Raw genomic sequence first — 11,971 nt, 5'->3', positions numbered from 1 at the left:
GTCACGCCTAAACTGCACTCATCTATTCAGGTAGCAGTCACTCCTAAACTACACTCATGTTTTAGTATTCAGGAGTACCCAGAACAATATTTTGTTGACTTCAACAATGATATTGATAGTAGTGTGTGGACCCTCATAAATGGTCCACATGGCATTATCTGATCCTCCTCATTTGTGGCCTCGGTGGATCGATTTGCGTAGTGAGACATCCAACTCGATGGAATGCTCAGCAGCATAATGCCTCTATGGACCAGCTGGGCATGATCTCTGGACATGACACCTAGACTGGACCCTTCATATCTGCAGGCTTACCCCTGGTTCGTAGCCAGGGCACAGGATGGCATGTGGGCCAAGCCTCACTATAAGCCCGTAATCAACTGAAAACAAGGCCCAGCCGGATCCCACATAATCCGGAGGTTTTGACGTACTCTATTCAATGCACCTGAAAACTAGGGATAAGGATCCAGATCCAGAGATTCTCTTGGTTTTCGGGTGGTTACATATTGAAGAGTTTTCAGCAGCAGAACTACATTGAAAGCTCTATACTCCATAGACTTTTAGAGACTTGATCCCTCTGGGGTATGTAGGTAGCTACCGAACTAAAAAGTGGTTCAGTCTCAACATCTCAAACAAACCAATTCATCGTTACTTTGATATTCTGTGCATAATTCTGTAGGTAGTGATATTCAGAAGGTCAGTTTCTCAAGAGTGTTTTGGTAGATATGTAGCTTACAGTTTTTGCCCCGACATCTTTTGGCGTCATTTGTGGGGAAAAACCCACGACCACATTCTTTTCTTTTATTGAATATCACGATCGATGGCTGTTGGTAGATCCAAAAGAAGTCAAAAGGTGGCTCCATAAATTGCACAAAACCTTCCTCCTAATGCTGAGACAGCACATCACGCAGTTGCTGACGAGGTTCATGCTTAACATTAGCATACACATCAGATTTCCCCACAGAATCTGGACGCCCAGCATGAAGAGGAAGATTTGGTGGAGAACCTGTGAATTACTATTCCAGCAGGAGAACAAGATGCAACCAGGGATACTCGAGTCATCACACACATAGACAGAGTTGCATCTGCTGAGGCAAGACCTTCAATGTTGCCTCAGCATCTGCAGCAACGCCTTAGGCCTAGGTAGGGGGATATTTCCACCCAATCTGGACCATCTATATTGCCTAGGCGTTTGTCAAGGCTGCCTTGGGCCTGAATCGGTAGCCCTCAGGATCTGAGACACAATGCTCACCCATCTTATGAAGAAACTCTAATGTCTATGTTGCTCAAGCTAACCAGAGAAAATGATCAACTTAGGAGAAATGACGACAAAAGGCCTAGGGAAGAAAACTCTCAGCAGGAATCTTCCGTACCAAGGGAGAGCATGTCTCAAAAAAGGAGGCATCATCCAAGGAGCCACGCCTCCAGCCGCACCCAAAACCACAGAACTCCAATTGTGGAGCGTTTAGGTGGTGCTGACGTTGTACTAGGACGGGTTCATAGCCCACAGTGTCACTGAAGCAGATCAGTATAAAGATGTTCCCATAACTCCAAGGAACGATCAATGTCAGTTTTTGAATATTCCTCTTCGGATCAAATCGATCTAGAGCGTGACATGCAATGCTCTCGCAGTCCGATACTATAGAGAGGACAATACAAACCAGCTCGAGGTAACAGAAGATTTGATCATAGTCTTGGAGGTTTAGATTCCTTATAATCCGGATACAATGGTTCGAGGAACACTCGCTGGAGGACTAATGGAGGTTATCAAAGAACTAGAGATAGAAGAGGTAGACAACAGTGGGCCAGAAGCCACAGAATCGGAACCCTCCATAATTCTGTGGGTAGTTACGCTTGAACCAAATAACTAAACCTACGCAGGGCTGAAGCAAATTTCAGGTGATATAGGAACGACTTTGTTGAGCCAGGCTAGAGCCCTAAAAGGAGAAATTATACCCACAGAGTCGTTACGTATGTTGCTCTGCAGGAAAATAGTGACAACTTGAATGAGCAGCGAGTCCAAGAACTCATTAGAAGTGCCATGGATTCCAAAGCTACTCAAGAAGATAAGCGACATAAACTAGCAATCAAAAGACCTGAAGAATCTCCTTTTATAGATGAAATCAGAGATTACATTTCCCCTGGTTATTTCAAACAACCTTCAGTTCCAACCTACGATGATGTAGATGGTTGTCCAGATGAGCACTTGATGAAATACAGATCATCTATAGCCCTTTTTAACAACAATGATGCGTTGATGTGCATAGTGTTCCAAGCTACCCTTAGCGGAGAAGCTTTGACATGGTTTATCGAGCTCCGTCCTCGTTCAATCCATACATTTTCGCAACTCGCTGACAAATTTTCAAAACATTATCGTTACAACAGGAAGACCGTAAAAGGTTTTGAAACTCTTTTCAACCTCTACATGGAGAAAGGAGAAAGCATTCGAGACCTCGTCAGAAAACTCAGGGTGCTGCTCAAGGAGGTCAACAATGTCCCAGATGACGTTGTTGCGCAAGCTTTCAAAAATGCTCTTCCTTTTGATAAGTCTGGTATGTACAACTCACTAACTCTGAAGCCTTCAGAAACGGTTCAGGATTTGTTGGTGCAAGCAGAAAGGTATGCTACTGTTCAGGAAGATTCAAAGTACAAGCAGCAAAAGGATTTTGCAAATGATAGAGAAAAGCGGGAACAGCCACAAGAGTGTGACAAAGACAGAAAGAAGCATAACAAAGATGCCAAAACTGGCGTCACACAGAGTCAGAAACAAGTTGGCCGCCCGAACAAAGATTTTACTCTTCCAGAGCTTACCGTCAGTCTCTTAGAATTGTATGACAAGCTCAAAGAAAACTCTCCAAGCCATTCCCTATGAAACCTGATACTGAGGGAAGGAGAGATAAGTCAAAGAAATGCAAGTATCATAATGATTTCAGCCATACTTTGAATGATTGTTATGCATTCAAGAAGGAGATCTCCAGAATGGCAGATGTGGGACAGCTGAAGGAGTATCTAAAGGGTAGTCAAAAGCTAGCTCATGTAAATCTGGTCGAGCACGATGTGATAGTTGTATGTCATGCTCAAGTGGCTGCTTGCTCATCAAATCGTGAAAGAAAATGGAGCATGAAGCGCAAGATTCAAAAAATTGGTAGTTGGAATTACGTAAACAGTATCAACTTTAAATCTGGGTTCTATGCTAAAACTATTGTTGAAAGAGGCCTAACTTTTACTAAAGAAGATGAGCGAGGAGTATACTATCCTCACAATGATGCTGTGGTGATTACCACATGGGTTGGCATCTGCAGAGTCCAAAGAATTTTGATTGACACCGGCAGCTCTGCATGTATCCTATTCTCTGGATGCTATTCTATCATGAATCTCGAGGATGACCTTATTCAAGAAGATGATACTCCAATTATTGGCTTTAATGGTGCTCCAGCTAAAAAGGTTGGTAAAATTAATTTGCCAGTCACAGTAGGTCCTAAGGTTATAGGAGTTGACTTTGTTCAGGTAGACTGCCCATCCACATACAATGTCATTCTAGGCAGAGATTGGCTTCATGCAATGCATGCAGTGGTGTCCACTTATCACCAAGCTATTAAGTTTCCAACAGCAGAGGGAACTTGTAAGATCCGAAGTTACCAGATTGCATCTCTGAAATGCCATGAGCATGCGATGGATGATTATAAAAAGTCTGAAGTCAGAGGGCACACCATTCTCAACACTGAGCATAAATAGCAATTACAGCAGGCCTGGACCAGAGCACCGCCAAGGGCAGCCAGAGCACCTCAGGAGATGCCAACCAAGGGACCTCCAACAGTCGATAAACTGAAGGAAATGCAGATAGGAGAAGAAGAAATTCAGACCACCTTCATTTCTAAAGAACTTTCTGAAACAGAGAAAGAGGCTTTGGTGGCCTTATTGAAAAGCAACATAGTTATCTTTGCTTGGAATCCAACAAATATGCCCGGAATTAACCCAGCATCGCTTGTCACAGATTATACATCGACTCGAAAGTCAAACCGGTAAGGCAGAAACCATGGAAAATGGCCCCAGACAGAAAACTCTTAGTGAACAAGGAGATTGACAAGTTATTGGAGGCTGGATTTATATCGACCAGTTGAATACCCAACTTGGGTTTCCAACATTGTAGTAGTACCAAAAAAGAATGGGAAGCTCAGAATTTGTGTCAACTTCACAGACATGAATGAATCTTGCCCACTGCATCCTTATCATATACCCATAACTTTAGATATGGTGGATGCGACATATGGTTTCAATAAACTATCTTTTATGGAAGCAAGCTCAGGATATTATTAGATTGTACTGCACTATGATGACCAGGAGTATACAATATTCATCACAGACAGAGGCTTATATTGTTATATTGTTATGCCGTTTGGCCTAAAGAATGCTGGGGCCACATACCAAAAGCTTGTTAATACTATCTTTGCTGATCTTGGGGTGATTATGGAGGTTTATATTGACGGCATGGTTGTGAAGTCAAAAAAAGAAGGCGATCATCTTGCTGAATTGCAGAAAGTATTTGATCGATTAAAGAAATACAAAATGAGGCTTAACCCTGCCAAATGTTCGTTTGGCCTATCTTCAGGCAAATTCTTAGGGTTCATGATGACCCATAGGGGAATTGAAGCTAACCCTGAGCAAATTCGAGCTATTCTCGACATGCCACCCCCTACCTGCAGGAAGGAAGTACAGAGGCTCTTAGGTAGTTTACGGTTCTCAGTCGTTTTATATCTAGATACCCTGACAAATGTAAGCCATTTTTTTTTTCAGATTTTGAAAGGTGCATCAACCTGGAATGAAGATTGTGAAAAGGCTTTCGCTGAAGTCAAAGCCTACCTTACTTCACCCCCAATTTTGGTTAGCCCAAAGGCTGGAGAACCTATAAGAATCTATCTTGCTGCAACTGACTCTGCAGCCAGTGCAGTCATTATTGTTAATGATTTTGAAGAAAGGCGGTTCATTTTGTTAGCAAGACACTAACTATAGCAGAAAGTCGTTACTCCAAAATTGAGAAAGTCGCGTTGGCCTTAGTACATGCAGCTCGGCGATTGAAACCGTATTTTCAGGGGAGAACAATGAAGGTCTATACAGAGTATCCTCTACGAAAGACCCTCGGCAAATAGGAGGAATCAAATAGGTTGATTGAATGGTCAAGTTACCTCAGCGCATATGATATTGTTTATGAGCCAAGGACTGCAGAAAAGGGGCATGCTCTAGCCTCTCTTATGGCAGATTTTCCTGTGGATGACATCCAATTGAGTCTAAAATTAGCAGAAGTAGAACAACTTCTTGATCATTCTGTTCAGTTCCCTGCACAAACTGAGAAAATCTCACCCAATACATCCCATTATGGGGGCAAGCGCTTATTTGACAACAATCAAACTCTCTGGACCATCTTCACCGATAGTTCAAAAAATGCATCTGGATCTGGTTTAGGTTGTGTACCTATCATCCCTGAAGGACAGAAAGTTGAAAGATCAGTCAGACTAGGCTTTTCTGCCTTTAATAATTAAGTCGTTATATATGGTATGAACGTCGTACTTAAGCTGGGAGCGAAGAACATTCAAATGCTAACAGATTCTCGCTTGGTGGCTAATCAATTTGGTTGTACTTTTCAAGCAAAAAATGAAAGGATGGCAACATAGTTGACAATTATACACAAATTGGCTGTGCAATTTGACAAAATCTCTATCAGTCAAAGGCCAAGGAATGAAATCAGGCACGGTGATGCACTAGCTTACCTCTTTGTAGCTAGATGAGCCAAGAGAAATTCAAATTGATTTTCAATAGGAGCCGAGCATCAATCTACAACCAATGAAACTTCATGAGGCATATGTTATAGAGTGTAACGGATTACACGTCTGTGTTGCTAACACTCGACGAAGAAAAAGAGAACAGATGGAATCTTCAGAATCTAAAGATCCAGTTAATGCTGAGGATCTCCAAACTTTGGCATCCTTGCACAAACAACTCAAAAGAAAGCATCCCACAGTCAATGATTCAGATCAAGGAATGGACCCTAGTAACCTTGACAGTACTGGGGGCAACCATGAAGATACTGGGGGCGACGTCATCCCCACTGAAACCGAAAAGTCTGAATCTGAAGCAGAATTTGAAGAGGAAACACTTAATGATTTAGAAATAATGGACTTAGAAATCTTGGCACTAGAAAAATCTGACTAGAGGCTGCCCTTCATCGAGTATCTAAACTCAGGGAATCTCCCCACAGAGAAAGCTTTATCTCAGAAGGTTAAGCGAGAGGCATGGAAATTCACAGTATTATTCACTAAAGAAAGAGTCGCTCGACTTTACAAAAGGATAATGGGGTTCGGCCAACAGTTAAGATGTCTTACCCCAAAGCAAGGCGAAATGATACTTAAAGAAATTCATGCAGGTGTTTGTGGGAATCACTCGGGAGGTCGTAGTCTTGCTTACAAGGCTCTATCGCAGGGTTATTGGTGACCATACATGCAAAGAGACGCAAAATGAATCACTCAAATTTGTGTGCCGTGCCAGAAACATGCTAAAGTTGGAAAACACCCAGCCATAGAATTGCACCTAATTCTCAGCCCTTGGCCTTTCTCAAAATGGGGGCTCGACATCGTGGGACCTTTGCCTAGGGCACCTGGAAGAGTTCGTTTTTTGTTGGTGGCTACCGACTACTTTACAAAGTGGGTCGAAGCCACAACTTTGGCTTCAATAACTACTACATATGTAAAGCAATTTCTGTGGCGTGTTATTATCTGCAGGTTCAGAGTACCTTCAGAATTAGTATCAGAAAACGGTTCACAATTTGGCTCCACAGAGATGCACCAATTCTGTGGGTCTATGAACATAAAGCACAACTTTTCTGCTCCTTACCATCCTGAAGCAAACGGCCAAGCGGAGGCTACTAATAGGGTAATCTTAGATACCCTTAAAAAAAGACTTACTGAAGCTAAAGGCAACTGGGTTCGTCAGCTGCCTGTTGTCCTATGGGCATATAGGACTACTCCTAGAAGGTCCACAAGTTTTTCACCATATTCTTTAGCATATGGTGCAGAAGCAGTACTCCTAACAGAAATCATGGCTCCAACATCCAAAACAAAAGCAGTAAAATTCGGAGTAAAAAATGAAGTCTTAGCTTACAACAAATCTCTTATTGATAAACACCGGGATACAACTATTCAGTAATTAGTCAAATATCAAGAAAACATGAAGCATAATCATGATAGAAAACTCAGAGAACGTGTCTTCAAACCTAATGACTGGGTCCTCAGAAAAGCTAAGAATTTTGATAACCCAAGCGCGGGTAAGTTTTCTGCAAAATTGGGAGGAGCCATTCATTGTGGATAGGTTGGCATCTAAAGGTTCTTATTACTTAAAATCTTTAGTCGGCGATGTCATGAGTAAAGCATGGAATGCTTCTCATCTTAGAAAGTTTTTTAAATAAATGATGCACCGAAATCATTTAATAATGTCGTTAAAATCTTTAGTGGGCAATGTCAAGAGTAAAGCATGGCTTCTCATCTTAGCAAGTTTTTCTTTATATCATGTACTGAGTCATTGAATAACCACTGAGTCCAATGATCATTTGATGTCGTTCATTATTTGCCTCATTAAAAGTTGATGTAATACTTTTATTAACATTGCTATAAATTCTGAGCACAGCTACACTACAGAAATCCAGGTTCAAGCGCATAGTGCCTGATCAAGTTTGGACTGGTAATTAACCCCTCCAAATAGACACTCTGTAGGTTCAAACCTAAGAGAACTTAGCTGATATAGAAGACTTTGTGATCAAATCTCTATCAACTTTATAAAACTAGGTTCAAATGGTCAGCATGCCCGGTCAAGTGAAAAAGCCTCATTTTTACTTACAAAAATTCCAAGCTCCAACTTTTTTGCACTTGGAAATGCATGGAATACTTCATGCACACTCTGAAGCCCAGCTGAATGGCATCAATTGTCTAGCTTGGTACAGACTAGAGCGTCCCTCTAGCATGTTCAAATCCTTATAATTGACTAAGGCCGGTGATAAGGCAAGTGCTACGAGCTCGTCAGGCTTGAAAAATGTCTCATATGACTAAAGTATCAGGTCCAAGTATATGGGAAACACAAATCCCTGAAGTTCAAAAAGCCAACATACATAAGCGCACTTTGCGTTAGTCCGAGTAAATGACATCGACCCTCTGGCTCGGTCCTATTTGTGAACTGGGTAACTCTGAACTTTTAGGACTTTAAAAACCCAAGTGTTGGATGCAATCTATCCCTTGGAGGCGCCACCAAGTTTGGATAGAGAACATCGCTTGGCACGGTTGTATGACATTGATCCTCTAAACCGAAGACAATATGCATAGAATTAGACTCTGTGCATTAACATCATCTCTGAGCTTCATAACAAAAAAGCTCATCCCAGCTACGCTACAGGCTAACTGGGATAATCTTTTATGAAACTGTCTATGATAACACCTTCAAGGGTTCAACTATATAGACTTATTTATATATGAGCATTACTATAAAATTGCTCAATCCGATTACGCTTTAATCGGGTTATTCTATAGATGCAACTCACTGTCATTCGATATATATTCTGAGTATGACAACATGCTCAACCCGGCTGTATCTATTCAACCGAGTTATTCTACAACGGAATATTGGTGAATCGCCAAACGTCAATTCCTTATCAATTCTATTACTTTTTACATTATGCTGGTGAAAATCACCCAATTTTACTAGTATACCTAAGTTATTCTTTCTTATTCAACACTACATATGAATCGTATCCACATGTAGTGTTGGGGGTAGTATATAGCTTCGCTAATATTCATGCCAATACTTTTCAAGTTCTATTTATATTGTCAAGCTGCTGTTGAAGATTTTTCATTTCAGAAAAGTCCATGGCTTTGCTTTACAGGCAACATCATGGTAATTCAAGATAACTAAAGTGCAGGAGCCTTCAAAATATCCAGACTACAAATGGAAGATACATGATAAGAAAAGCAAGGTGTCAAGCTGGCTAGTCTGTAACACGATTCTTGAGCAAGCGCAACTCCTCAACTAAATGCCAGTTTTCCTACATCACACGACCTGTATTCTCCTTACTTAGACGACGGTCACTTTCCATAGCTCGTACAACATTCTGGGACTCCCTGAGTTTATCAATTAAAGTAATCAGTTCTAAGTCTTTAGACACAATCATCTCATCACAAGCAGTCAGTGTGTCTCTAAGTCGATGGCATCCCTCCAACAAAATGGTAACATGGTCCCGTGAACGTTGAAGTTCTAGCTCAGCCTCGGCACAAGTCTCACGAAAAAGGGTGGAGAACTTAATCAAGACCTCCTCGACATGTTGAAAATATAGTGAAAATGGTACCGAACCGGAACAAGGGTCCTTTCTAACTCTTTTAGCAGAGCAATTATCTACAGAATTGTCTCTCACTCTGTGGTTCCTGAAGTGACTAGAGACATGGACAGAGTGAGCCAACTGTACATCATCCGCAGCATCATGAATAGCACAATAAGTACCCCCTCCATTCACATCGGCACTAACATGGTTCTGCTCAGCGACGACACCAGAAACGGTGACCTTAACAACACCCTCAGCATGTGGATGTTCTCTAGAGCCTCGCATAACAACTGGAGAAGGCAGGATAGAAATAAACTTGGAGATGGCAGTTCGTGGAGAATGCAAACCCGAGCTACATGATCTCAAACTAGGATCAGGATTCCTCGTGGGAATTGGTGTAGCATCGTCTTTGTCAGAAGAATAATATATGTAACACCGACGCCGTGCAAGATTCTCTACCCTATCACCTATGTCAGAATTCTGAGCACCATCACCCAATGAGCCAGGGAGGATGATATCTGAAGGAGCAATACGAGGAAGCCTCCTCGATGCCATAGGTTCAACACATACTTTATTTTCCCTTTTTTGAAGCCCCAGCAGTGACATACATCATAGACTGAAGAGGATGAACAAGGTATGCGGCAGCCCATGCAACGATTGTATCAGGATAACTCAAGTCCCTAATAATCTCTAGGGAGACCAAACAAGGCTTGAAGGTTATGTTGAACCGCATTCTCATCACCTTCACTCACCACATCATCAAAAATCCAGGTATCTATTAAAGAAAGAACTAAATTGAGCTGCAGAACAAAGAAAACTATGGAAAAAGAAAATAATTCCTTAAGGAGCTCACTTGAGAAATTATTTGGAACATCCATTCCGCTGCCTGCCTAGCCTCGAACTCTGTAGGCTGGTGTATGCCATGCTAAGTAATGAGTAAGGGGATGTATGAACTTCCTATCTGAAGAGACAAAGTCAACTATAAAGAAAGGAATGTCCTTCAAAATCCTTTTCTTAGGCCTGAGCATAAGATATATTTCTGTTGTTCCAAGTCTGATGCCATAAGATTGACGGATGTAGCGAACTCGGCTCATTACCAAATAGAACAGGATCATCATCTGCCCAGGTGCAAGCCCCTACCAATTCAGCAATCTAGACATCACCTTCTCCAAGAGAAGTCTCAGACTGTACTGTAGCTAAGCATAAGAAACGGCTATTTCATTTTAGCCACCGGGAGTGCCAAATCATCATGCTTATGTATAACAATACTTTCGGGTATACCAAAACTACCATAAAGGCATTCAGGATGGAACAGTGAAGTACCCCAATTGAGCGGTAAATTGATTCCAATAGTCCACCTAAGCATAGGCATAACATTGCCAGCAATGGCTTGCTTAGTGTTAGCTTCAGCATCATCCTCACCGTTATCATCATAATCAATATCGATGGACAGAGCCCTACAAGCCAACATATCATCCCTTAGAGTGAACATATTCTCAGAATCAAGCAACTCTATGGGAATCTCCACGTTAAAAAAAAAAAGTTGACTGGTCAAAGTCAACGCTAACTGGTGACAGTCAGAGCCGACTAGTTAAAGTCATACATGGGAAGATCTTAATGGATTAAACTGTACGGTCCAGCCTCAACATGGAGTAGCACCAAATCATTTGTCTTAAAGGAGGATTAGGTGGTCTATCCATAACTAGAGTGGGTACACTATCATTCCCTATCCTACTTCATCTAGATTTTATGCTAATCTAGAAGCAAATCTAATGGTAGATGGTTGAAGCCAGACCGTGCGGCACTAGTGAGGAAAAGTATGGTATCATTACTTCCTATTTCTACTTATGAAAAGAGAGAAACAAAGAGACGAAGGAGGTAAGTATGTACTAGAAATGGGTTTTGGACCGTATACCTTGGATTTTCAGCCATACGTTGCCTCCATTAGTCCTCCTTAGACACCGAGACCTCCGACGAGGTAGATCTACTACATCATCTCGGTCATGCCGCTCACCACCACCATCAATCATTCTATCTTTATCTTGATTAACACCACCACCATCAATCCTTATATCTTTATCTTGATTAACACCACCACCATCAATCCTTATATCTTTATCTTGATTAACACCACCACTTCCTTCATTAACAGCCCCATTTCTAATCTTTTTTATTTTCACCCTCATCACTACTCATGTCCCTTAAGATTTCCACTGTGTTTATCATGGAAGTCTAAGCCTTTGTGAATAGATGAGCATACCTAAAAATCCTTTTTGACTTTGGTTTTTATTAAGTGAAAGTTTTCACTCCAATTAACCATTGGACAATTCCATTAGTTGGATATCATTTCCATCTTCTAAAAATAGAAATATTCCTTATGACTATTTTTAGTTATGATAGGGATATGTTTTGAGCATTGAACTTTACCCATGGACACTTCCAGTTATGAAAAGGGTTTTTCGGCACCAATTTCTGAAGAAATATGGAACTACGGATATATCAGCGGTGGCATGCTTGTCCAAAAGAAACATTGTCGGATTCCCTTTCTCTTCTCTGCCATGTGGCTGCTCCGCGTGATAGAGATGGGGTGATGTGTGGACCCTCATAAATGGTCCACATGGC

The 11,971-nt window shown here is 41.5% G+C and overlaps 1 protein-coding gene across 1 annotated transcript; it reads left to right on the top strand.

The window, feature by feature from the left end:
* Positions 1–2,865: 2,865 nt before the first annotated feature.
* LOC147483171 (uncharacterized) lies at positions 2,866–3,732 on the top strand. Its single transcript, XM_086579504.1, has one exon. It carries the CDS (start codon positions 2,866–2,868, stop codon positions 3,730–3,732), a length of 867 nt encoding a protein of 288 aa, XP_086435630.1.
* The last annotated feature ends 8,239 nt before the right edge of the window (positions 3,733–11,971 follow it).

Source organism: Coptis chinensis, chromosome 8, assembly GCF_015680905.1.
Source record: "Coptis chinensis isolate HL-2020 chromosome 8, ASM1568090v1, whole genome shotgun sequence".
NCBI classification, from domain to species: Eukaryota; Viridiplantae; Streptophyta; class Magnoliopsida; order Ranunculales; family Ranunculaceae; genus Coptis; species Coptis chinensis.
This window is presented reverse-complemented; position numbering and strand designations above follow the sequence as displayed.